The sequence below is a fragment of the Carcharhinus amblyrhynchos genome, unplaced genomic scaffold (assembly GCF_965287045.1).
Source record: "Carcharhinus amblyrhynchos unplaced genomic scaffold, sCarAmb.v2.hapA scaffold_610, whole genome shotgun sequence".
In the NCBI taxonomy this organism is placed as follows: Eukaryota; Metazoa; Chordata; class Chondrichthyes; order Carcharhiniformes; family Carcharhinidae; genus Carcharhinus; species Carcharhinus amblyrhynchos.
Window position 1 is genome coordinate 22,523 of NW_027650350.1, and position 26,538 is coordinate 49,060.

General features: G+C 52.1%; 2 protein-coding genes across 3 annotated transcripts in view; one reads left to right on the forward strand and one right to left on the reverse strand.

The window, feature by feature from the left end:
* Positions 1-807: 807 nt before the first annotated feature.
* tram2 (translocation associated membrane protein 2) lies at positions 808-23,887 on the forward strand. 2 transcript variants are annotated; one of them, XM_080184204.1, is made up of 11 exons: positions 808-965; positions 3,331-3,394; positions 15,845-15,954; positions 16,287-16,403; positions 18,408-18,466; positions 18,915-18,999; positions 19,767-19,837; positions 20,141-20,245; positions 21,263-21,406; positions 22,845-23,008; positions 23,213-23,887. In XM_080184204.1, the coding sequence occupies exons 1-11, from the start codon at positions 843-845 to the stop codon at positions 23,284-23,286; spliced, it is 1,116 nt and encodes a 371-aa protein (XP_080040330.1). In that variant the 5' UTR covers positions 808-842; the 3' UTR covers positions 23,287-23,887. The 2 variants fall into 2 exon arrangements, with proteins under 2 accessions (XP_080040330.1, XP_080040331.1); XM_080184205.1 differs by having other exon boundaries at positions 876-987.
* A 218-nt stretch (positions 23,888-24,105) lies between these two features.
* Positions 24,106-26,538, reverse strand: part of efhc1 (EF-hand domain (C-terminal) containing 1) — a gene marked incomplete at its 5' end in the record, with an annotated part of 44,090 nt that continues 41,657 nt past the window's right edge. Inside the window, one exon of the mRNA XM_080184206.1 lies at positions 24,106-24,897. Coding sequence (XP_080040332.1) covers positions 24,267-24,897 — 631 coding nt within the window. The remainder of the gene's footprint in view (positions 24,898-26,538) is intronic.

Below are 26,538 nucleotides of genomic sequence, written 5' to 3' on the forward strand. Positions count from 1 at the left end.
AAGATAGGAGCAGGAGGAGGCCATTCAGACTTTTGAGCCTGCTCTGCCATTCATTACCATCATGGCTGATTGTCCAGTTCAATAACCTAATCCTGTTTTCTTTACCTTTGATTGTATTCGCCCCAAGTGCCATATCCAACTGCCTCTTGAATACATTCAATGTTTTGGCATCAATATTTCCTGTGGGAATGAATTCCACAGGCTCACCACTCTCTGGGTGAAGAAATGTCTCCTCACCTCCGTCCTAAATGATCTACCCTGAATCCTCAGACTGTGACCCCCTGGTTCTGGACGCCCCCACCATCAGGAACAAAGGAGCAAGACAATGGAGGGATTTGAAAACCAGGGTGAGAATTTTAATATTTGCTGGGGTGGGGATGGACTGTAAACTTGGCAAAGGTTTTTTTCCAATTAACCAGCTGAACATCAGTTTAAAGAGAAAATAGGAAAGTGGGATTAGTTTGAAGAATGGAAAATAGGGAACAGAGTAAACAAATAAAAGCAAATCACTGCGGGTGCTGGAATCTGAAACCAAAAAACAAAATGCTGGAAGATCTCAACAGGTTTGGAAAGAAAAGAGCTGATGTTTCCAGTCCAGATGACCCTTTGTCTAAAGAGGAAAAACAGGATTAGTTCAGTAAGAGAGTAGAAAAGTTGGATTTGTTTAGAGGGAGCGCAGGGTTACAGTGATATTTGTACTGGATGTAAAGGGGGGATTGCTTCCTAATTTATTAATAGTGGGGCCCACTGAGTGGCGGGTTGTGCATTGCCCATTTAAATTGCTGCTCCTCCAGCCGAGGCCGGGCGCCTGCGCACCTTTGGCCGGAGTTGGGCTGCGGGCGATGGCTCCTTTCAGAAAGCGGAGTAAAAGTTACCCGTTCCTGAGCCAGGAGTTCCTCATCCAGAACCACGCCGACATCGTGTCGTGTCTGGTTGTCCTGGTCCTCATCGGGCTGATGTTCGAGGTCAGAAACACGGCGCCGGGAGGTGAAACTCTGCAGCGCCTCAAACTTTCACAAACTTCCACAAACTTTTCCCCAGCGGCGGTGCGGCCTGGAGCCGCTGTCCCGGGGCTGGAGCCGCTGTCCCGGGGCTCCCGCCGCTATGGGGGAAACTTCACTGGGTCAGAGCCTGAGATCCTGCCACGTCTCAGAGAGAGAGAGACAGAGGGAGAGGGGGTGGGGGAGGGATAGGGAAACCCTCTGGAAAGGCTGAGGGACAGGAGGAAGAAAACAGGCAGGGAGAAGAAAATCAGCGGAAGTAAATGGAGAGAGGGTGTAGAAGGAGGGAGAGAGAATGGAGAAACAGGGAGGGATAAGAATGTGGACAGATTGAGAGGTTAGAGTGACTCCCCTGTGTCAGAGTTTCTGTTTGAACTATTGCCTGGTAACTGTTGGTAGCCTGTGTCCCTCTCCCATCACTCAGCAAATGGTTATCCTTTTTGAAAGTTACAGATCCACTCCCACCATTCTTGCATGGAACACATTCTAAGCCACAATAAAACGGTCACCTTCTCTCACTCTAACTGTGCTGCCAATACTCTGCAATCTTTGTCCCTCTGATTACCAACCTCTGGCACTGAAAACAGTTTCCCTTATTTACTCTATCAAAATCCTTCATAATTTTTGAAGCATCTATTAAATCTCTTTAACCAACTCTGCTCCACACACAATATTCCCAGATTTTCCAATCTCCAAATATGACAACTTCCTCAGCTCACAAATCATTTGAATAAATTTCCTCTGTTATCTCTAATCTCTTGACATCTTCTGAAGGTCTGGTGCCTGTGCTTGCACACTATACTCAGTGTTTTATATAGACTGAGCATAAGTTTGATTTGTATTTTATTCCTTGATTAATAAAGCCAAGGATGCCAGGTTTTTGAAGCTTTCTCAAGTTGACATAAGAACATAAGAAATAGGAGCAGGAGTAGGCCATCTAGCCCTTCGAGCCTGCCCCGCCATTCAATAAGATCATGGCTGATCTGTCGTGGCTCAGTTCCACTTTCCCGCCCTCTCCCCATAACCCTTAATCCCCTCTCTTATCAAGAACCCATCAACCCGCTTCTTAAAAATATTTAGCGAGGCAGCCTCCACCACTTCAACGGGCAGAGAATTCCAGAGATTCACCACCCTTTGAGTGAAGAAGTTCCTCCTCAACTCCGTTCTAAACCGCCTCCCCTTTATCTTGAGGCTGTGCCCCCTAGTCCTACTGTCCTTTCTGAGCGGGAAGAGTCTCTCCACCTCTATCCTATCCATCCCATTCATCATCTTATACATCTCAATGAGATCTCCCCTCATTCTTCTAAACTCTAACGAGTACAAGCCCAGTTTATTCAGCCTCTCCTCACAGCATGATTAAAGTTATACCATTGATTCATATTGTCCCTCATCACTCTTCCTACCAACACCCACCAAACCTTCTCTTTCAGCTTAACTTGGATGGCAGGAATCTTTGAGATATTTTGTCCAGGTTTATTAATTGGCATTTAGAAAAGTATCAGCTAATAAGTGAAAGACAGTATGGATTTGTCAACAGTAAATTGTGTTTACCAATTGCAGAATCCCTCATTGTTAACTTCCTGAGGGTTATCATTGACCAGAAGCTGAACTGGACCAGCCGTATAAATACTGTGGCTACCAGAGCAGATCAGAGGCTGGGAATTCTGCAGAGGGTATTTCACTGACTGATTTTCCCAAATCCTATACCCCATCTGAAAGGCACAAGTCAGGAGTGTGATGGAATGCTCTGTGCTTGCCTGGATGAGTGCAGCTCCAACAACACTCAAGAAGCTTAACACATCCAGATTAAACCAGCTGCCTGATCCATTTGTTATCCACTCTCTCCTCAGCCACAGTGTGTATCATATCCATACAGCAACTCACCAAGCTTCTTTCTGCAACAGTGTCCAAACTCATGACTTTTATCAGCTAGAAGGGCAAGGACAGCAGACACATGGTGACACCACCACCTGCAAGGTCCCCTCCAAGTATGCACCATCCTGATTTGGAAATATATCGCCATTCCTTCACTCTCGTTGACAGCACTGTGGGTGTACCTACACCACAAGGACTGCAGTGGTTCAAGAAGGCAGCTCCCCAGCAGTTTCTGCTGGGCAATCTTTTACTCTGGCTGAGTTAGCGACTTTCACGAATGGAAAAATAATGTTTGACCAATTTAGAAACCCAATTTGATTGAGTGTTTTTATGAAGTGATTGAAAAGGTGGATGAGGGTAGATGGCCCATTGATGGGTACCAGATACCAGCTGTATTGGTAGATTTATAGTTATTAATTTTGGACTTATTTCCATCTTGTCTTTTATTTCCTAGGTTACAGCAAAGACAGCGTTCATGTTTATTTCCCCACAGAACAACGTCAGCGCAACAACTGCAGGTAACAAGTCAGAAACTGGCTTCAAAGCTGACTAGTGAGCTGGACATGTGGACTGGGTTGAAGCACAATTCAAATATTCCACTGTTTAGTTGATTCCTTTGAGAGCATCGGAAAATTTAACCAGAATCTTTCTGTGGGGATTGCTACTGATGATTTTCCAAATTGGCTGATGTGGGAATTTCTAAGTTATAAATGGTCACCTCAGCCGAAAACTACAGAATTCTTGAACTCTGAAAAAGAAATCCTCCCTTTCTTTATAAAAAAAACCTGATGTTCACGAGCACGGTAAAGCTGATTTTATTGTTTTAAAAATGCTTAAAAAAACCCTAAGACTGTCCGCAGCATTAGAAATAGTCAAAGAATTTTACAGCATGGAAACAGGTCCTTTGGCCCAACTTATCCATGCCGCTTAGTTTTTCCATTAAGCTAGTTCCAATTACCCACGCTTGGCCCATATCCTTCTGCACCTATCTTACCCATGTAACTGTCTAAATGCTTTTTAAATGACAAAATGTGTACCTGTCTCAACTATATTGAGAACAATAGAATTTTGGACTGTAGGGGACTTGAGAAATATTACCATTGGGTGAGGGAGTGGGATTGAAATGGAAGATTAACCATGAGTGTACTTAGTGGCAGCGGAACCAAGTGCTGCTCCTGTTATGTTCTGAAATGGATCGTTGAAGTCCGTGATAAGGTAACAGAAGAGGAGGCCGTTGAGCCATTCCTTCCAGGGCTGACCTATTTTCTATGTCCATGCAGCTACCTTAGCTCCTTTTGGAAGAGAATTTCACCCCTGGTGTGTTTCTGAATCTCACTCCTGAGAAGCCTGGTTCTGATACCCTCTAATCCTGAGTGTACACACACACAGCCCCTCATATACACACACACAACCCCTCATGTACACACGCACAGCCCCTCATGTACACACGCACAGCCCCTCATGTGCACACGCACAGCCCCTCGTGCACGCGCACAGCCCCTCATGTACACACACACAGCCCCTCATGTACACACACACAGCCCCTCATGTACACACACACAGCCCCTCATGTACACACACACAGCCCCTCGTGCACACGCACAGCCCCTCATGTACACACACACAGCCCCTCATGTGCACACGCACAGCCCCTCATGTACACACACACAGCCCCTCGTGCACACGCACAGCCCCTCATGTACACACACACAGCCCCTCATGTGCACACGCACAGCCCCTCATGTACACACGCACAGCCCCTCATGTACACACGCACAGCCCCTCATGTGCACACACACAGCCCCTCGTGCACACGCACAGCCCCTCATGTACACACGCACAGCCCCTCATGTACACACGCACAGCCCCTCATGTACACACGCACACAGCCCCTCATGTGCACACGCACACAGCCCCTCATGTGCACAGGCACACAGCCCCTCATGTGCAGGCACACAGCCCCTCATGTGCACGCACACATCTCCTCATGTGCACACGCACACAGCCCCTCATGTGCACATGCACACAGCCCCTCATGTGCACACGCACACAGCCCCTCATGTGCACACGCACACAGCCCCTCATGTGCACACGCACACAGCCCCTCATGTGCACACGCACACAGCCCCTCATGTGCACACGCACACAGCCCCTCATGTGCACACACGCACACAGCCCCTCATGTGCACACGCACACAGCCCCTCATGTGCACACGCACACAGCCCCTCATGTGCACACGCACACAGCCCCTCATGTGCACACGCACACAGCCCCTCATGTGCACACGCACACAGCCCCTCATGTGCACACGCACACAGCCCCTCATGTGCACACGCACACAGCCCCTCATGTGCACACGCACACAGCCCCTCATGTGCACACGCACACAGCCCCTCATGTGCACACGCACACAGCCCCTCATGTGCACACGCACACAGCCCCTCATGTGCACACGCACACAGCCCCTCATGTGCACACGCACACAGCCCCTCATGTGCACACGCACACAGCCCCTCATGTGCACACGCACACAGCCCCTCATGTGCACACGCACACAGCCCCTCATGTACACACACACAGAGCCCCTCATGTACACACACACACACAGAGCCCCTCATGTACACACACACGCACAGCCCCTTGTGCACACGCGCACAGCCCCTCATGTGCACACACGCACAGCCCCTCATGTGCACACGCACACAGCCCCTCGTGCACACGCGCACAGCCCCTCATGTGCACACGCACACAGCCCCTCATGTGCACACACGCACAGCCCCTCATGTACACACACGCACAGCCCCTCATGTACACACACGCACAGCCCCTCATGTGCACACACGCACAGCCCCTCATGTGCACACACGCACAGCCCCTCATGTGCACACACGCACAGCCCCTCATGTGCACACACGCACAGCCCCTCATGTGCACACACGCACAGCCCCTCATGTACACACACAGCCCCTCATGTACACACACACACACAGAGCCCCTCGTGCACATGCACAGCCCCTCATGTACACACACGCACAGCCCCTCATGTACACACACGCACAGCCCCTCATGTACACACACGCACAGCCCCTCATGTACACACACGCACAGCCCCTCATGTGCACACGCACACAGCCCCTCATGTGCACACACGCACAGCCCCTCATGTGCACACACGCACAGCCCCTCATGTACACACACGCACAGCCCCTCATGTACACACACGCACAGCCCCTCATGTGCACACACGCACAGCCCCTCATGTGCACACACGCACAGCCCCTCATGTGCACACACGCACAGCCCCTCATGTGCACACACGCACAGCCCCTCATGTGCACACACGCACAGCCCCTCATGTGCACACACGCACAGCCCCTCATGTACACACACAGCCCCTCATGTACACACACACACACAGAGCCCCTCGTGCACACGCACAGCCCCTCATGTACACACACGCACAGCCCCTCATGTACACACACGCACAGCCCCTCATGTACACACACGCACAGCCCCTCATGTACACACACGCACAGCCCCTCATGTACACACACGCACAGCCCCTCATGTACACACACGCACAGCCCCTCATGTACACACACGCACAGCCCCTCATGTACACACACGCACAGCCCCTCATGTACACACACGCACAGCCCCTCATGTACACACACGCACAGCCCCTCATGTACACACACGCACAGCCCCTCATGTACACACACGCACAGCCCCTCATGTACACACACACACAGCCCCTCATGTACACACGCACACAGAGCCCCTCGTGCACACGCACAGCCCCTCATGTACACACACGCACAGCCCCTCATGTACACACACGCACAGCCCCTCATGTACACACACGCACAGCCCCTCATGTACACACACGCACAGCCCCTCATGTACACACGCACAGCCCCTCATGTACACACACACACAGCCCCTCATGTACACACGCACACAGAGCCCCTCGTGCACACGCACAGCCCCTCATGTACACACACGCACAGCCCCTCATGTACACACACGCACAGCCCCTCATGTACACACACGCACAGCCCCTCATGTACACACACGCACAGCCCCTCATGTACACACGCACAGCCCCTCATGTACACACACACACAGCCCCTCATGTACACACGCACACACCAGCAGCCAGTTTCATAAATGTTCCTGCCCCGAAGGAAGCTTCTTCTCCAATCAGAGACTGGTTCTTTCCCATGTTTGCTGCTGATTGGCTTACTAGAAAAATGTGAGGTAATACACTTTGGAAGGAATAATTTGACAAGGAAGTATACTATGAAAGGTCTGACACTGGAAAGTTCCGTAGAACAAAGGGACCTTGGTGTGTTTGTCCATAGATCTCTGAAGGCGGAGAGGCAGATTAATAGGGTGGTAAAAAGAGCATATGGCAGACTCACCTTTATCGATCAGGGTATAGATACCAAAAGCAGAGAAGTCATGATGGAGTTGTATAGAACTTTGGTGAGGCCACAGCTGGAGTATTGTGTGCAGTTCTGTAGTCACATTATTGGAAGGATGTGATTGCACTGGAGGGGGGGCAGAGGAGATTCACCAGGGTGCTGCCTGGGGTGGAACATATGAAGAGAGGTTGGGTAGGCTTGGGTCGTTTTCCCTGGAACAGTGAAGACTGAGGGGCGACCTGATCGAGGTGTACAAGATTATGAGGGGCGTGGACAGAGTGGGATAGGGAGCAGCTGTTCCCCTTAGTTGAAGGGTCAGTTACGAGGGAACACAAGTTAAAAGTGAGGGGTGGGAGGTTTAGGGTGGATTTGAGGAAAAACCTTTTTACCCAGAGGGTGGTGAGGGTCTGGAATGAGCTGCCTGGGAGGCTGGTGGAGGCGACATCCTTTAAAAAGTACCTGGATGAGTACTTGACACATCGTAACATTCAAGGCTATTGGCCAAGTGCTGGCGGGGGGATTAGGTGGGCAAGTCAGTGCATTTCATGTGTCGGTGCAGACTCGATGGGCCGAAGGGTCTCCTCACTGTAGGATTCTGAGATTCTATGATAGTTATCGCAGCAACAACAAACACGGGAGAAAAGCTGACTGGGACCAGGAGAATCTGAAGAATCTTCAAATTGACTTAATGATACTGTGAACACGGGTTCCATAGGTTGAATAGAGAGGCTGGGCTGGTCAGGTAGTGACCCACAGTCTGTATGTTGGACAAGCCTCGTTTAGCTGAAACAGGTAGAATGTGAGTTTGTATTCTGACTGTGTGCAAAGAACAGAGCCCTGTACATTGATATATGTAGCTTACTCTACATACAGATGTGCCTGACTGCCAATCTTAAATTGACTGTCAGTGTAATTCAGGCACACTGAGGATCATTTAACTAATGTGGTTTACACAATTCTTTGCAAATTTTATGCTGTGAATTGTTATCTTCCACTTCTTTTGTAATTAATATTTGTTTATGAGTTGAATTTTATTATATAATAATCTTTCCTTGTCAAATGTTCACTTGTTGTTCTTATTAACCAGGTCTAGCTGAAAGCTCATAAAATCTTAAACTCTGATCTCACTGTAAAAGCTCTCAAAGTCTCCAGTCCCGAAACATACTCTGCACTGGCTCACTTTTATCGATTTCATTTTCAGTATCATTTAATTCTCGATACAATAGAATTATTTCATCTAGATTATATTTCACAGGTGAATGTAACTTGATTTCAGGTTAATTTGGGATAAACGTTAAGTTGAAAGCAAATTACTGCGGATGCTGGAATCTGAAACCAAAAGAGAAAATGCTGGAAAATCTCAGCAGGTCTGGCAGCCTCTGTAAGGAGAGAAAAGAGCTGACGTTTTGAGTCCAGATGACTCTTTGTCAAAGCTGGTCCAGTCCCACAAACATTAAATTCTTTATTTTACTATCTCCTAACAGCTTTTCCTTCATAGAAACATAGAAGATAGGAACTGGAGGGGGGCATTTGGCCCTTTGAGCCTGCTCTGCTATTCATCACCATCATGACTGATCATCCAACTCAATAGCCTAATCCTGCTTTCTCCCCATACCCTTTGATCCCATTCACCTCAAGTGCTATATCCAGCCGCCTCTTGAATACATTCAATGTTTTGACATCATCTATTTCCAGTGGTAATGAATTCCACAGGCTCACCACTCTCTGGGTGAAGGAACGTCTCCTCACCTCCATCCCCAGGACCTGATGGAATGCATCCCAGGGTTCTGAAGGAAATGGCAGAGGTGATAGTGGATGCTTTAGTGATTATTTACCAAACTTCGCTGGATTCCGGGGAAGTGCCGGAAGATTGGAAAACAGCTAATGTTACGCCGCTGTTTAAAAAAGGTAGCAGACAAAAGGCAGGGAATTATAGGCCGGTTAGTTTAACGTCTGTTGTGGGAAAAATGCTTGAATCCGTCATCAAAGATGAAATAACGAGGTACCTAGAGAAGAATTGTTTGATAGAGCAGACGCAGCACGGATTCGTAAGGAGAAGTCGTGTCTGACAAATTCATTGGAATTCTATGAGGATGTGACTAGTGCGGTAGACAGAGGGGAACCGGAGGATGTGGTGTTTCTCGATTTTCAGAAGGCGTTTGATAAGGTGCCGCACAAAAGGTTGCTTCAGAAGGTTAGGGGGCATGGAGTTGGGGGTAAGGTGTTAGCGTGGATAGAGGATTGGCTGTCAAATAGGAGGCAGAGAGTTGGTATCAATGGGTGCTATTCTGATTGACGGTTGGTGACTAGTGGAGTGCGACAGGGATCGGTGCTGGGGCCTCAGCTATTTACCATTTATATAGATGATCTGGAGGAGAGGGCTGAGTGTAGGGTAACAAAATTTGCTGATGACACAAAGATGAGTGGAAAAGCAAATTGTGCGGAGGGTGTGGAAAGTCTGCAGAGGGATCTGGATAGGCTGAGTGAGTGGGCGAGGACCTGGCAGATGGAGCATAATGTTAGCAAGTGTGAGGTTATCCACGTTGGCAGAAATAATAGTAGGAGGGATTACTATTTAAAGAGCGAAAAGCTGCAGCATGCTACAGTGCAGAGGGACCTGGCGGTCCTTGTGCATGAGTCGCAAAAACCCAGTCTGCAGGTGCAGCAGGTGATCAAGAAGGCGAATGGAATGCTGGCCTTTATAGCGAGGGGGGATAGAATATAAAAGCAGGGAGGTCTTGCTGCAACTGTACAGGGCACTGGTGAGGCCGCAGCTGGAGTACTGTGTGCAATTTTGGTCGCCGCACTTGCGCAAGGATATTTTGGCCTTGGAGGGAGTGCAGAGGAGGTTCACTAGGCTGATACCGGAGATGAGGGTGTTGGACTACAAAGAGAGGCTGAATAGACTGGGTCTGTACTCGTTGGAGTTTAGAAGGATGAGGGGGGATCTTATAGAGACGTATAAGATAATGAAGGGGATGGATAGGGTAGAGGTAGAGAGATTCTTCCCGCTCAGAAAGGACAGTAGGACGAGAGGGCACAGCCTCAAGATAAGGGGGGGGCAGTTTAGAACGGAGTTGAGGAGGAACTTCTTCACTCAAAGGGTGGTGAATCTCTGGGATTCTCTGCCCGTTGAAGTAGTGGAGGCTACCTCGCTAAATATATTTAAGACACGGGTTAGTAGGCAAGGGAATTAAGGATTATGGGGAGAAAGCAGAAAAGTGGAACTGATCCACTTCAGATCAGCCATGATCTTATTGAATGGCGGGGCAGGCTCGAAGGGCTAGATGGCCTACTCCTGCTCCTATTTCTTATCTTCTTATGTTCTCCATCCTAAATGGTCTATCATGAATCCTCAGACTGTGACTCATGGTCTGGACTCCCCCACCATCAGGAACATCCTTCCTGCATCTACCCTGTCTAGTCCTGTTAGAATTTTATAAGTTTCTATGAGATCCCCCCTCATTCGTCTGAACTCCAGTGAAAACAATCCTAACCTGGTCAATCTCTCCTCATACATCAGTCCCGCCATCCCCGGAATCAGCCTGGTAAACCTTCGCTGCACTCCCTCGAGAGCAAGAACATCCTTCCTCAGAAAAGGAGACTAAAACCGCACACAATACTCTAGGTGTGGCCTCGCCAGGGCCCCGTATAATTGCAACAACACATCCCTGCTCCTGTACTCGAAACCTCTCACAATGAGGGTCAACATACCATTTACCTCTTTACCGCCTGCTGAACCTGCACGCTTACCGTCAGTGACTGGTGCACAAGGACACCCAGATCCCTCTGCACACTCCCCTCTCCCAATCTACAGCCATTCCGGTAGTGATCCACCACCTTGTTTTTGCTTCCAAAATGAATAACTTCACATTTATCCAAATTATAATGTATCTGCCATTGATTTACCCACTCACCAACCTGTCCAGATCCTTCTGAAAAATCTCTGCATCCTCATCACAGTTCCCCCTCCCACCCAACTTGGTATCATCTGCAAATTTTGTGATGTTACATTTAGTTCCCTCATCCAAATCATTAATATATATTGTGAATCGCTGGGTCCCAGCACTGATCCCTGTGACACCCCACTAGTTACTGCCAGCCAGTTTGAAAAGCACCCATTAATTCCTACTCTTTGTTTCCTCTCTGCCGACCAGTTTTCTATCCATCTCAATACAAATCCCCCAATGCCATGTGCTTTAATTTTGCACAATAATCTCTTTTGCAGGACTTTGTCAAATGGTTTCTGAAAAGAGCCACTCTCCTTTGTCAACTCTACTAGTTACATCTTCAAAGAATTCCAACAGATTTGTGAAGCATGATTTCCCCTTCATAAATCCATCCTGACTCTGTCTGACCCTGCCACTGCTTTCTAAATGCTTTGCTATAAAGAGCATGTACAAACTGTTTTCTCGAATTTGATGGAATTCTTTATTTAAGTTTAGTTTTATCAAGCAGTTCACTTTTCTGACCTCTTATCTTCCCATCGTAACAGTCACATGGTCCACCTCTCACATTTCTTTAATTTGTTTGATTTATTATTGTCACATTATTAGTATACTGTGAAAAGTATTGTTTCTTGTGTGCCATACAAATCATACCGTTCATAGAGAAGGAAAGGAGAGAGTACAGAATGTAGTGTTACAGTCATAGCAAAGGGTGTAGAGAAAGATCAACTTAATGCGAGGAAGCGGTTCTTCAGTCGGTCGGTACGTGACCTCAGACTTTTGTATCTTTTTCCCGACGGAAGAAGGTGGAAGCGAGAATGTCCGGGGTGTGTGGGCTCCTTAATTATGCCGGCTGCTTTGCTGAGGCAGTGGGAAGTGCAGACAGAGTCAATGGATTTCTTTTCCTTGGTGTCTTTATCTCCATCTCTGGTGCTTGTCTGACCCACTGATTCCCACAGCTACAATTCTTTAACCCTGCTTTCTCTGAGGACTTTACTCTATTCGCTCAGGTTTCTCAGTCTCCTTTGCATCAGTTGATGCTACCTGTCAAAATGGTTGTTCTGACGTGTTTTCTGAGCCGAGGATCCTGCCCCCCCCCCGCCCCCCCCAATGGTTAACGAGGTGCTCAACTTTCATTCAAAGACATGTAGAAAGAGATAATGAGCACTAGAAGTTCGGCAAATTCAGGTGTCGAGAAACTGACGATCAACAATGTACTAAAATTCATGATCACTAATGCCGTGTGTTCCATTTACACTAACCTGTCCACGTTGGACCACATTTTCCTGATGTTACCAATAACTAGTGCAGTTGCGGAACGATCCTTTAGCCGGCTCAAATACAAAGTCCTACCTTCGTTCTACAAGAGGCGACGATAGACTGGGTTAGTTTTGATCTCTGTTGAAAGACAGTTGGCTACTGAGGTAAATTATAATAAAGTAATAGATAACTTTGCTGGAATGAAGCTGAGATGAAAGAGGCTGTTGGAATTGCTTCATATCTTTTCCATATTGCTTCGTTTTGTTTTCATTTTATGTTTAAAATGTAAAATAATTAAATAAAATGTGTTTTGATTATGTTTTGATTTTCAGTACAAAATAGAAATGTAGAATGAATATAAAATTATTTGGTATTCGTTGTGGCGACGGCGCCATGGCACCTTTTTTACATGCTTACTCAGCCTAACGTTAGAAGCCGGCCCCGCCCCCCCGGGAGGAGCCGGCCCCGCCCCCCCCGGGAGGAGCCGGCCCCCCCCCCCGGGAGGAGCCGGCCCCGCCCCCCCCCCGGGAGGAGCCGGCCCCGCCCCCCCGGGAGGAGCCGGCCCCGCCCCCCCGGGAGGAGCCGGCCCCGCCCCCCCGGGAGGAGCCGGCCCCGCCCCCCCGGGAGGAGCCGGCCCCGCCCCCCCGGGAGGAGCCGGCCCCGCCCCCCCGGGAGGAGCCGGCCCCGCCCCCCCGGGAGGAGCCGGCCCCGCCCCCCCGGGAGGAGCCGGCCCCGCCCCCCGGGAGGAGCCGGCCCCGCCCCCCGGGAGGAGCCTGCCCCCCCGGGAGGAGCCGGCCCCGCCCCCCCGGGGAGGAGCCGGCCCCGCCCCCCCCGGGAGGAGCCGGCCCCGCCTCCCCGGGGAGGAGCCGGCCCCGCCCCCGCCCCCCCGGGAGGAGCCGGCCCCGCCCCCCCCCGGGAGGAGCCGGCCCCGCCCCCCGGGCCCATGAGGAGCCGGCCCCGCCCCCCCCCCGGGAGGAGCCGAGCCGGCCCCGCCCCCCCGGCCCGTGAGGAGCGCCCTGTTAAAAAGGTGTCACTTCAGCAAAATGTGCTCAGAGGGAGTGGTTGCTCCCTCCTCCTCCTCGTCCCACCCCCCACCCCACCCCCAATTAAGACCGCTCCCTCTGTGACACCCTGGTCCATTCACACCCAACACATTTTCATAGTAACTTTATTGCAGTGTAAACGTAAGCCTTACTTGTGACTAATAAATGCAACTTCTTGACCCAAATGTTTTAATTCCTCCCTGGCCACCAGGGAGTTCAGGATTTGGAGATGTGGGTGTTGGACTGGGGTAAACACAGTAAGAAGTCTCACAACACCAGGTTAAAGTCCAACAGGTTTATTAGGTAATAAATGCCACTAGCTTTCAGAGTACTGCTCCTTCATCAGGTGAGTGGGGAGTTCTGATCACAAACAGTGCATATAAAGGCACACAGCTGGAGAACAGCTAATATGGTCACACTAATTAAGAAAGGTTATAGAAACAAGCCAGGGAACCACAGACCAGTGAGTCTCACATCTGTCATTGGGAAACTGCTGGAGAAGTTTCTAAAGGAAAGAATCTAATCTCCATTTGGAGAGGCAAGGTTTGATCAGGGATAGTCAGCATGGTTTTGTCAGAGGGAGGTCATACCTAACAAATTTGATTGAATTTTTTGAGCATGTGACCAAGCGTGTGGATGGGGATAGTGTGGTTGATGTAGTTTACATGGATTTCAGCAAAGCCTTTGACAAGGTCCCATGTGGGAGACGTATTAAGAAGGCAAATGCCCATGGGATACAGAGTAATCTGACAAGGTGGCTCAGTGGTAAGAGACTGAAGGTGGTGACTGGAGGCCAGTGACCAGTGGCATAACACAGGGATCCATACTGGGTCCCCTATTGTTCATCATTTATATCAATAACATAGATGACTAGATGGGGGGCAGGATCAGTAAATTTGCTGATGACACAAAGATTGGCTGGGTGGTTATCAGTGAGGTTGAGTGTCTTGGATCAGAGGGAGATATAGACGAGATGGTCAAATAGGTGGATAAGTGGCAGATGGAATTTAACCCTGAAAAGTGTGAGGTGATGTACTTTGGAAGGAATAATTTGACAAGGAAGTATACAATGAAAGGTCTGACACTGGGAAATTCTGAAGAACAAAGGGACCTTGGTATGTTTGTCCATAGATCTCTGAAGGCGGAGAGGCAGATTAATAGGGTGTTGAAAAAGGCATGTGGCACACTTGCCTTTATCAATTGAGGTATAGATTGTAAAAGCAGAGAGGTCATGATGGAGTTGTATAGAACTTTGGTGAGGCTGGTGTATTGTGTGCAGTTCTGGTCGCCACATTACAGGAAGGATATGATTGCACTGGAGGGGGGCAGAGGAGATTCACTAGGATGCTGCCTGGGATGGAGTGTTTAAGTTATGAAGAGAGGTTGGATAGGCTTGGGTTGTTTTCTTTGGAGCAGAGAAGACTGAGGGGCGACCTGATTGAGGTGCTGAAGATTATGAGGGGCATGGACAGAGTGGATAGGGAGCAGCTGTTCCCCTTAGTTGAAGGGTCAGTTCCGAAGGGACACAAGTTTAAAGTGAGGGGTGGGAGGTTTAGGGGGAATTTGAGGAAGAACTATTTTGTTCAGAGGGTGGTGACAGTTTGGAATGCGCTGCCTAGGAGGGTTCTTGGCATGCTGTAATGTTCATGGCTATGGGCCAAGTGCTGGCAGGTGGGCAGGTCAGATCATTTCATGCATCAGTGCAGACTCAATGGGCTGAAGGGCCTTTTTTATACTGTAGTATTCTATGATTCCTTAACTGCTTCTCTCTCCGTGGATGCTGCCAGACCTGATGGGCATTTCCAGCATTTTCCTTTTTATTTATTTGTTTTGATTATTTATATATTTGCCTTTGGTTTGTATTATTTAGTATCTCTTTCCTCTGCGTCAAGTCTGCCCTTTACAAGTTAGTGTTGGTGCTGCTTAATTAACTCAAACATCTTCAAATCTCTCCTCCCTGATTATTATTTCTTATCCACCACTGACTTGGAACTGTCACAGCCGCCAGTAGTGATGAGAAATTGCCTTGCACTCTTTCTCGAATAGTGTGTTGCAGACAGCTCTCGAACACATTGGTGATGATGGGAGATTAAAGTAGGTGCGGTGACATGGTGAACTGATTGAATTGTTGTTCAGGAATGGATGGGAGAAGGTTGGAGTGCAGGCTGTCAAGGGAAAGAATGGGATTTGTATTCCACAGAAATGGCCTGGGGTAAACTTTCTGACAGGAATTTCTCCTGAGTTCTGAGCAATTGCCCAGTTTCCACCTTTTCCCGTCTTTCTCTCACAGATGGGGATGTTGTTTACTATCTCTACGGGAGCAGTGACTTTGTCACCATCTTGTTCTACGTCTGTATCACAATTATCCTGCATGCTGTGGTCCAGGAATACGCACTCGATGTAAGTAACCGGAGACTGGGTGGAAAGCAAAGACAGGGAGGGAGCTGGAACAAACAGGAATAGGAATGGGGGAGAAGGGGGGGGGGGGGGGGAGGGCCAAAATATTCAGACCGGCTAATAGATGATTTTTGTTAATTCAATATCAGTTGCGTCCAATTATATTCAAGTTGAGACTTTAACAGAAGCTTCACTTGAGCACCTGTCAGGAGACAGATTAAATCACTGGAATGAAGTTATATATAAATAAATATTACCTGAAAAAGATTGGCTCCAGTTTATCTGCTGCTGCTGCGCTTTCCAGAATAAACAGCGTTCTGCTATTTATGTTTCAGAAATTAAATAAACGGTTACATCTCTCGAAGATCAAACATAGCAAATTGAATGAGTCTGGTCAGCTCATTGTCCTTCATCTCACCTCAGCAACGTGGGGCTTTTACATCATTCTGACAGTAAGTGGACAGTGAGTCTGACTGAGAGCATTGGGTACAGTGTTCGCAAGGGTCTGATCACCTCCACCCGGCCCCGCCCCGCCCGGCCTTGCCCCGCACCCCCGCCCGGCCTCGCCCCGCGCCCCCGCCCGGCCTCGCCCCGCGCCCCCGCCCGGCCTCGCCCCGCGCCCCCGCCCGGCCTCGCCCCGCGCCCCCGCCCGGCCTCGCCCCGCGCCCCCGCCCGGCCTCGCCCCGCGCCCCCGCCCGGCCTCGCCCCGCGCCCCCGCCCGGCCTCGCCCCGCGCCCCCGCCCGGCCTCGCCCCGCGCCCCCGCCCGGCCTCGCCCCGCGCCCCCGCCCGGCCTCGCCCGCGCCCCCGCCCGGCCTCGCCCCGCGCCCCCGCCCGGCCTCGCCCCGCGCCCCCGCCCGGCCGCGCCCCGCGCCCCCGCCCGGCCTCGCCCCCGCGCCCCCGCCCGGCCTCGCCCCCGCGCCCCCGCCCGGCCTCGCCCCGCGCCCCCGCCCGGCCTCGCCCCGCGCCCCCGCCCGGCCTCGCCCCGCGCCCCCGCCCGGCCGCGCCCCCGCGCCCCCGCCCGGCCGCGGCCTCGCCCCGCGCCCCCGCCCGGCCTCGCCCCCGCGCCCCCTCCCGGCCTCGCCCCCGCCCGGCCTCGCCCCCGCGCCCCCGCCCGGCCTCGCCCCCGCGCCCCCGCCCGGCCTCGCCCCGCGCCCCCGCCCGGCCTCGCCCCGCGCCCCGCCCGGCCTCGCCCCGCGCCCCCCGCCCGGCCTCGCCCCGCGCCCCCGCCCGGCCTCGCCCCCGCGCCCCCGCCCGGCCTCGCCCCCGCGCCCCCGCCCGGCCTCGCCCCCGCGCCCCCGCCCGGCCTCGCCCCGCGCCCCCGCCCGGCCTCGCCCCGCGCCCCCGCCCGGCCTCGCCCCGCGCCCGCCCGGCCTCGCCCCGCGCCCCCGCCCGGCCTCGCCCCCGCGCCCCCGCCCGGCCTCGCCCCGCGCCCCCGCCCGGCCTCGCCCCGCGCCCCCGCCCGGCCTCGCCCCGCGCCCCCGCCCGGCCGCGCCCCCGCCCGGCCGCGGCCTCGCCCCGCGCCCCCGCCCGGCCTCGCCCCCGCGCCCCCTCCCGGCCTCGCCCCCGCCCGGCCTCGCCCCCGCGCCCCCGCCCGGCCTCGCCCCCGCGCCCCCGCCCGGCCTCGCCCCGCGCCCCCGCCCGGCCTCGCCCCCGCGCCCCCGCCCGGCCTCGCCCCGCGCCCCCGCCCGGCCTCGCCCCGCGCCCCCGCCCGGCCTCGCCCCCGCGCCCCCGCCCGGCCTCGCCCCCGCGCCCCCGCCCGGCCTCGCCCCCGCGCCCCCGCCCGGCCTCGCCCCCGCGCCCCCGCCCGGCCGCGCCCCCGCCCGGCCGCGCCCCCGCCCGGCCGCGCCCCCGCCCGGCCTCGCCCCGCGCCCCCGCCCGGCCTCGCCCCCGCCCGGCCTCGCCCCGCGCCCCCGCCCGGCCTCGCCCCCGCGACCCCGCCCGGCCTCGCCCCCGCGCCCCCGCCCGGCCGCGCCCCCGCCCGGCCTCGCCCCGCGCCCCCGCCCGGCCTCGCCCCGCGCCCCCTCCCGGCCTCGCCCCCGCCCGGCCTCGCCCCCGCGCCCCCTCCCGGCCTCGCCCCCGCCCGGCCTCGCCCCGCGCCCCCGCCCGGCCTCGCCCCGCGCCCCCGCCCGGCCTCGCCCCGCGCCCCCGCCCGGCCTCGCCCCGCGCCCCCGCCCGGCCTCGCCCCCCGCCCGGCCTCGCCCCGCGCCCCCGCCCGGCCTCGCCCCCCGCCCGGCCTCGCCCCGCGCCCCCGCCCGGCCTCGCCCCGCGCCCCCGCCCGGCCTCGCCCCCGCCCGGCCTCGCCCCGCGCCCCCGCCCGGCCTCACCCCCGCCCGGCCTCGCCCCGCGCCCCCGCCCGGCCTCGCCCAGCGTCCCGTGCCCCCTGCAATCACATTCATACCCTCGCTGCCCCAAAGTGGAGATGGTTGATGATATAATATCGTCTGTATCTTTACAGGAAGGCTATGTGACCAACCCGAGCAGACTTTGGGAGAAGTACCCTCATACCGACCTCTCGTAAGTCCTGGGGTGTTCCTATTCAGCTGCCCCATCACTCATCCCCCGGCCTTCCACCCCCTGGTTGAATAGCTGAGACTGTGCTTGGGTTTATTCGATCAGCTGTTGCTGTGTGAGGGCAGGGGCTGTAGCGTGAGGGCTGGGATGGAGGACGGTGTTTGGAGCAGTGGGGTGGGGGCATGCAGGGAGTGTGGAAGGATGGCTGCTCAGTCTGTTCACTGCATCCAGGAAGCTGAGTTATTGTCTGTTCATAAATCAGAGCTAGTTTGTGATACTGGCAACATGTGTAACCTCGAGAGAGAGAGAGAGAGGAAACCTTCAGAGCCCAACCCAACTTCATCAAAGGATAGAGAGAGGCCCTGATTTGCTGGGGTGGAGGAAACATTGTGGCAAAATAGAAGATGTGGGTGGGAAAATGAGCGGTGACATTATCTCTGTTTTTCTCCAGTTTCCAGGTGAAATTTTTCTACCTGTGTCAACTCTCCTACTGGATGCACTCACTGCCAGAACTTTACTTCCAGAGAGTGCGCAAAGTAAGTTACACCAGGATCCAAACTGGGAGTGTATCTAACCCCATGCTGTACCTGTCCTGGAGTGTTTGATGGGGACAGTGTAGAAGGAGCTTTACTCTGTATCTAACCCCGTGCTGTACCTGCCCTGGGAGTGTTTGATGGGGACAGTGTAGAGGGAGCTTTACTCTGTATCTAACCCCGTGCTGTACTGCCCTGGGAGTGTTTGATGGGGACAGTGTAGAAGGAGCTTTACTCTGTATCTAACCCCGTGCTGTACCTGTCCTGGGAGTGTTTGATGGGGACAGTGTAGAGGGAGCTTTACTCTGTATCTAACCCCATGCTGTACCTGTCCTGGGAGTGTTTGATGGGGGACAGTGTAGAGGGAGCTTTACTCTGTATCTAACCCCGTGCTGTACCTGTCCTGGGAGTGTTTGATGGGGACAGTATAGAGGGAGCTTTACTCTGTATCTAACCCCGTGCTGTACCTGTCCTGGGAGTGTTTGATGGGGGACAGTGTAGAGGGAGCTTTACTCTGTATCTAACCCCGTGCTGTACCTGTCCTGGGAGTGTTTGATGGGGGGGACAGTGTAGAGGGAGCTTTACTCTGTATCTAACCCCGTGCTGTACCTGTCCTGGGAGTGTTTGATGGTTGGTTAGATTATTCATTCAGCCATTTTTGAGTTGGGGCTGTGCTGATCCTTTCTCATTGGCCTGGGTTTTGCGAGTGTGGAGTTGGGTGTGCTGGAAGATTAATGTGGTGTTTCTGTGCTCTGTTGTCTTCCTGGCAGGAGGAGATTCCACGACAGCTGCAGTACATTGGGCTGTACCTCCTGCATATTGCGGGCGCTTACCTACTCAAGTAAGATTGGCTTGGAGCAAGCTTATGTTTCACATGGGGTAACGGGTAAGGTCAGAGTACAGGGCAGCAGGACGTGGGTCTTGGATCAGAGTCCAGTAGCAGCAAAGGTCAGTGCGGTGAAGGGCTGAGGGTCCTATCATAGGACAGCAGGGTGAAGGGCTATGGGTTAGAATACGGGTCAACAGAGTCAAGGGTCAGAATGTAATCAGCAGGGTGAAGGGTCAGAGTGCAAGCTAGCAGAATGAAGGGCTGAGGGCCAGAGTGTAATGGGGAAATGTACTCACTCAGTCTGTCTCTCTGTAGTTTGACACGGTTGGGAGTGGTGTTGCTGGTGTTACAGAGTGTGGCGGAGCTGGTATTTCACACAGCGCGTTTATTCTACTTCATCAATGAGAACAACCAGAAATTGTGAGTATGCGGATTTCAGCTCTTTTGAGCTGGCTACAATTAGCTTGGAGATGGGTGCTGCTCCCATCCGTGGGGCAGCATAAGGAAGGAAACGAATTGATTCACTTGACTGGTAATGGGGCTGGACAGCATGCTGAGGGACGAGCTCTTATTTTAAATCTGAGATTGAGAGATTTTTATTATCCAGAGTTATTAAGACATAGGCAAAGAATCAGCCATCCTTTCTTTGAAAGGCACACCAATTCCAGCTGTGCAGCACTCCCTCAGCACTGACCCTCTGACAGTGCGGCGCTCCCTCAGCACTGACCCTCTGACAGTGCGGCGCTCCCTCAGCACTGACCCTCTGACAGTGCGGCGCTCCCTCAGCACTGACCCTCTGACAGTGCGGCGCTCCCTCAGCACTGACCCTCTGACAGTGCGGCGCTCCCTCAGCACTGACCCTCTGACAGTGCGGCGCTCCCTCAGCACTGACCCTCTGACAGTGCGGCGCTCCCTCAGCACTGACCCTCTGACAGTGCGGCGCTCCCTCAGCACTGACCCTCTGACAGTGCGGCGCTCCCTCAGCACTGACCCTCTGACAGTGCGGCACTCCCTCAGCACTGACCCTCTGACAGTGCGGCACTCCCTCAGCACTGACCCTCTGACAGTGCGGCACTCCCTCAGCACTGACCCTCTGACAGTGCGGCACTCCCTCAGCACTGACCCTCTGACAGTGCGGCACTCCCTCAGCACTGACCCTCTGACAGTGCGGCACTCCCTCAGCACTGACCCTCTGACAGTGCGGCACTCCCTCAGCACTGACCCTCTGACAGTGCGGCACTCCCTCAGCACTGACCCTCTGACAGTGCGGCACTCCCTCAGTGCTGTGCTTGATATGTTACTCCGGACTGAAGCCTGCAGCCTCCTGTTTGAGAGGTAAGGATGTTACTGACTGGGAGTGGAGTATTTGTGCCTGGGTGATGTTGTGATGATGCACTGGGACTATTTCTGTTCACTGCTTCCTTTCTTTTTGAGCAGTTTTAATGCCTGGGCGGTTATCTTTGTTGTGACCCGACTAATGACCCTGACACTCACTGTGCTGGTCGTGGGCTTTGGTTTGTCCCGTGTTGAGTATCAGACCTTTGATGTAGAAAAGGGAATCTTCAACACTCTTCCCATTCGGTGAGTTCACGTCTGAGTTTCTCTCAATATCTCTCCCTCTCTTAGTCTCCCATGCTCTACCTCAGTCTCACTTGAACCTACCTCACCCTCAGCACACCTCAGTGTCCCTCTGTCTCTTGTTTTACTTGTTTATGGGATGTCAGGGTTACTGGCTATACCAGCATTAATTGCCCATCCTTGATTGCCCCCTTGAGAAAGTGGTGAGCTATCTTCGTGAACCGCTGTGACATTTGAGGCATAGGCAGATCCCTAGTGCTGTTAGGGAAAGAGTTCCAGGATTTTAATCTAATTACAGTAGTGTGAGTGCACTCATGGTGTGGGGAATGAATGCTGAATGTTGTAGATGTGGTGCCAAGCAAATAGCCTTTTAGCTATGGGGAAAGATTGGGTAAACTGGGGTTGTTCTCCCGGGAAAGACAGGGGATGAGGGGAGACCTAATAGAGGTGTATAAAGTTATGAAGGGCATAGATAGGGTGAACAGTGAGAAACTATTTTCCAGGTCGGAGGTGATGAACACGAAGGGTCACGGGTTCAAGGTGAGGGGTGGCAAGGTTTAACACACATGTCTGAGGGATGTATTTTACACAGAGGGCGGTGGGGGCCTGGAATGCACTGCCAAGCAAAGTGGTAGAGGCGGACACGCTAGGATTGTTTAAGACTTATCTGGATAGTCACATGAGCAGACTGGGAGTGGGGGGATACAAACAAATGGTCTCATTGGACGCATGAGCGGTACAGGTTTGGAGAGCCAAAGGGCCTGTTTCCTATGCTGTATTGTTCTTTGTATGTTGTACTGGACACTGTTGTTGGAGCTGCACTCATCCAGGCAAGTGGAGACTATTTCATCACATTCCAGACGTATATTTTGTAGATGGTGAAAGATCTTTAGGAAGTCAGGAAGTGAGTTATTCTTCAAAGAATTCCCAGCTTCTGACCTGCTCTGGTAGTCACAGTATGACTGGTTAGTTATGTTTCTGGTCAATTGATAGGATATTGATAGTGGTGGTTTCAGCTGATAATGTTTTTGGGAGATGGTTAAGTTATCTCTTGTTGGAAGTGGTCATTGCCTTGCTGTAGTCACCCTCACCTCTCGTCTTGAGTACAACTTTTTTGTCCATGTTTAAACAAGGCTGTAATTTGATTAGGAGTTGTGTGGCCCTGGCAAAACCCAAATGGAGTGTTAGTGAGCAGGTTATTGCTGAGGACTGCTTGACAGTCCCAGCCTTCACTTTGATGATGATCGAGAGTGGACTGATGGGCTGGTAATTGATTAATTCTCCCTTTTGTGAACAGGATGCACTTGATCAATTTTCTACGTTGTTGGATTTCTCTCTCACTTGCTGCCACTCTTGTCCTCCCTCCATTTTTCCAGTTATGAGTAATATGTTTGGTGACTATCCTCAAATTATGTGCTTACTCCTTCCGTTCTGGTTCCAGGCTCTGTATCCTAGCAACTGTGTGTATTACCCAGGCCTGGATGATGTGGCGATTCATTAACTTCCAGCTGCGACGGTGGAGAGAGTTCCGAGCTGAGCAGGCATCTCGCAGGAAAATCACAGGAGTGATGGCAATGAGGGGGCGGGTTATACGTAGGGAAGCAGGTAAGTAATGGGACGGCTACAGGGTCAGTGTGGTGGGGTTGGCGAGGTTTGATGGGGTTTAAGGACAGTGTATGAGATCACAGGTCAGATGGGTGTTAGGTTGGGGATTGAGGGTGGAATGGAGGTCAGGGTCAGTGGGAGTGTTTGGGATCAGATCAATTTTGGGGTCTTGGCTTTCAATAACTCCACTTTTTTTTCTCTCAGGTCACCATGAGAACGGTTTGATTAAGTCAGAGAACGGAGCATCACCAAGGGCTCGGAAAACCAAATCTCCTTAAACTGGACCAAGCACGGTTGGAAAAATTGACCAATCACATCTTGCCCGAGAATTACCCCAGAGCCTCCAGTCAATTTTATTTTTTTCGTTCTCCCCTCAAATCCTGCCGCTGAGCTTTGATGTTCCATCTTCCAGTGTCAGCAAGGTATTCAACCATAGGATCAGTCTGCAATTCACAGGAAATGAGTTACCAGTCACTGCCATCCAAGCTCACTGAGAGCAGCTAACCCCAGACTAGATGATGTTAGCTAGCCAGTGTAGCCCAGAGATGGGGTCTTAACCTTTCTGCTCAGTTCGAGCTGGTGGGTTTAACCTGTGGCTTTTTAGGCCTGATATTAACCCAAAGTGTATGTCATGTCTGTACCCCAGCAGTGCTGCCCAGTGATCATCACTGTGGCCTCACCCTGGGAGGATGTTCTGGTGCTGGGTGAGGCTGTCTGAGATCATGTAGTGTTCTGCTCTTTCCACAGCACCCCATGAGCAAAGGTGATTGGTGGATAATGGCAAGGGTCATTCCCACAACCCTTACTGACCTCAGTCTAGGTGTTGCAGTCATGTAAATCATGAGCATAAGTGTAAATAAAAATGTGCATTAAATATTATGAGTGAGTGTATGTCAATGATGTGTATCTCCAAATAGTCAGACTTGTGTTTGTGAGACTCTGGGGAAGGAGAACTCAATATTGTGACCCCTGGATAGGTCAGTTGTTTTTCAGGAAGGCCGAGGGTACTGCGACTGTGGCAACTCACAAGGCTTACAATCTTACTGAATGAAGGCAGTTACTATCCAACAGTCTGCAGCAAGTGTTTGAAATATTACTTTATTGAAATTGCAATTGCTCCCAGTTAGAAAGATCACTTCCTGTGTTTGACATTCACATTTAATATTCTCAATATGTTGACCGTAGCATCCTGTAGTACACACTGCAGTGTATGGGTACTGTGTTTATCAGATGCCTCCCTGGGACTAGTATCTCTTTGCTACAGTGGTGGACACTTAGCTTCCTGGGATTGCTGGACTTGTTTATCCCCCTGGGATTGAGGTGGGCCGATATTCCCCTGGTACTGGGGTGTCCTGTTACCCCCCTGGGATTGAGGTGGGCCGATATTCCCCTGGGATTGAGGTGGGCAGATATTCCCCTGGTACTGGGGTGTCCTGTTATCCCCCTGGGATTGAGGTAGGCCGATATTCCCCTGGTACTGGGGTGTCCTGTTATCTCCCTGGGATTGAGGTGGGCAGATATTCTCCTGGTACTGGGGTGTCCTGTTATCCCCCTGGGATTGAGGTGGGCCGATATTCCCCTGGTACTGGGGTGTCCTGTTATCTCCCTGGGATTGAGGTGGGCCGATATTCCCCTGGTACTGGGGTGTCCTGTTATTCCCCTGGGATTGAGGTGGGCAGATATTCCCCTGGTACTGTGGTGTCCTGTTATCTCCCTGGGATTGAGGTGGGCAGATATCCCCCAGTGATTGAGGTGGGCGGGTATCTCTCTTGGATTGTGATTCTGATGGTCTGGAGTCAAGGAACTGTGTACATTCTAATGGCACCATTAAACAGTCCTCACTGCTCATCTCCACAGGAGCAGGTTCTTGGTCACTAAACGGCATAGTGCTGGAGAAACAAAAAGCAAGGTTGATAGTTAGAAGGGGGTTAATGAAATTACTATGAAAATCCCCCAGTCGCCACACTCTGGCACTTGTTCAGGTAAACTGAGGGAGAATTCAGCATGGCCAATGCATCTAAGTATAACATAAACAGGGCCTAGTTTTAAGGCTGTTAAAATCGGATATCCTAAATTAAAGAATTGGGCATATTAAAAATCAAACACAGTGAAACCTCAGGCAGGCCAATTGTACAATACACAAACCTGTCTGGGCCTGATTCATCAATCTCCCATCAAAGCTTGTTACACCCTACTGATACTTAGCAGGAGATCATTGCACCCCATTGAAATGCATCGGCCTATTGTTAGAAGCCCAGATCGGGCCAGACTTTCTGTCACCAAGAGTTCCTGCAGTTGGCTTAATCTGATAACAGGTTACATGTAACAACAGCATGGAGATGGACACCTGGGGGCGGACCCTGGTGTCCTGTCTGACAGACATCAATAAATGATGTGGATATGCTGGCGTTGGACAAGGGTAAACACAGTAAAAAGACTGACAACACCAGGTTTTAGTCCAACCGATTTATTTGATAGTAAACTCACAAGCTTTCGGGTTAGCCCCTTCATCAGGTGAATGGAGAGTTCTGGCCTTAGACAGAGCATATAAAGCACAGACAGTTTAGAGATTACTGATTAGAATGTGAATCTTTACACCTAACCTGCTGTTCAAGTGCTGAAGTGGCTGACTGTGTGTGGAAGGAGCACTGATCACAAGTTAAAGAGATGTATATTGTCTCCAGACAGTAGAGTAAGTGAGGTTTTGCAAACCTAGGCAAGTCAGGGGGGTTACAGAGTGCGACATGAACCCAAGATCCCTGTTGAGACCGTCCTCATGTGTGCGGAACTTGGCTATCAGTTCCGCACACGAGGACGGTCTCAACAGGGATCTTGGGTTCATGTCGCAGTATCTGTAACCCCCGTGACTTGCCTGGGTTTGCAAAACCTCACTTACTGTACTGTCTGGAGACAATACACATCTCTTTAACCTGTGATCAGTGCTCCTTCCGCTCACATTGTCAGCCACTTTAAGACTTGAATAGCAGGTTAGGTGTAAAGATTTGCATTCTAATCAGTAATCTATAAACTGTCTGTGCTTTACATAAGAACATAAGAAATAGGAGCAGGAGTAGGCCATCTAGCCCTTCGAGCCTGCCCCGCCATTCAATAAGATCATGGCTGATCTGTCGTGGCTCAGTTCCACTTTCCTGCCCTCTCCCCATAACCCTTAATCCCCTCTCTTATCAAAAACCCATCAACCCACGTCTTAAAAATATTTAGCGAGGCAGCCTCCACCACTTCAACGGGCAGAGAATTCCAGAGATTCACCACCCTTTGAGTGAAGAAGTTCCTCCTCAACTCCGTTCTAAACCACCCCACCTTTATCTTGAGGCTGTGTCCCCTAGTCCTACTGTCTTTTTTGAGCGGGAAGAGTCTCTCCACCTCTATCCTATCCATCCCATTCATCATCTTATACGTCTCAATGAGATCTCCCCTCATTCTTCTAAACTCTAATGAGTACAAGCCCAGTTTATTCAGCCTCTCCTCATAGCTCAACCCCCTCAACTCCGGTATCAGCCTAGTAAACC

Coding starts and splice junctions, on each gene's coding strand:
- tram2 (XM_080184204.1), top strand. CDS start 843: ATGGCTCCTTTCAGAAAGCGGAGTAAAAGTTACCCGTTCCTGAGCCAG. Junction 16,404..18,407: donor GCTTTTACATCATTCTGACA/GTAAGTGGACAG, acceptor GTATCTTTACAG/GAAGGCTATGTGACCAACCC. Junction 21,407..22,844: donor TTCAACACTCTTCCCATTCG/GTGAGTTCACGT, acceptor TTCTGGTTCCAG/GCTCTGTATCCTAGCAACTG.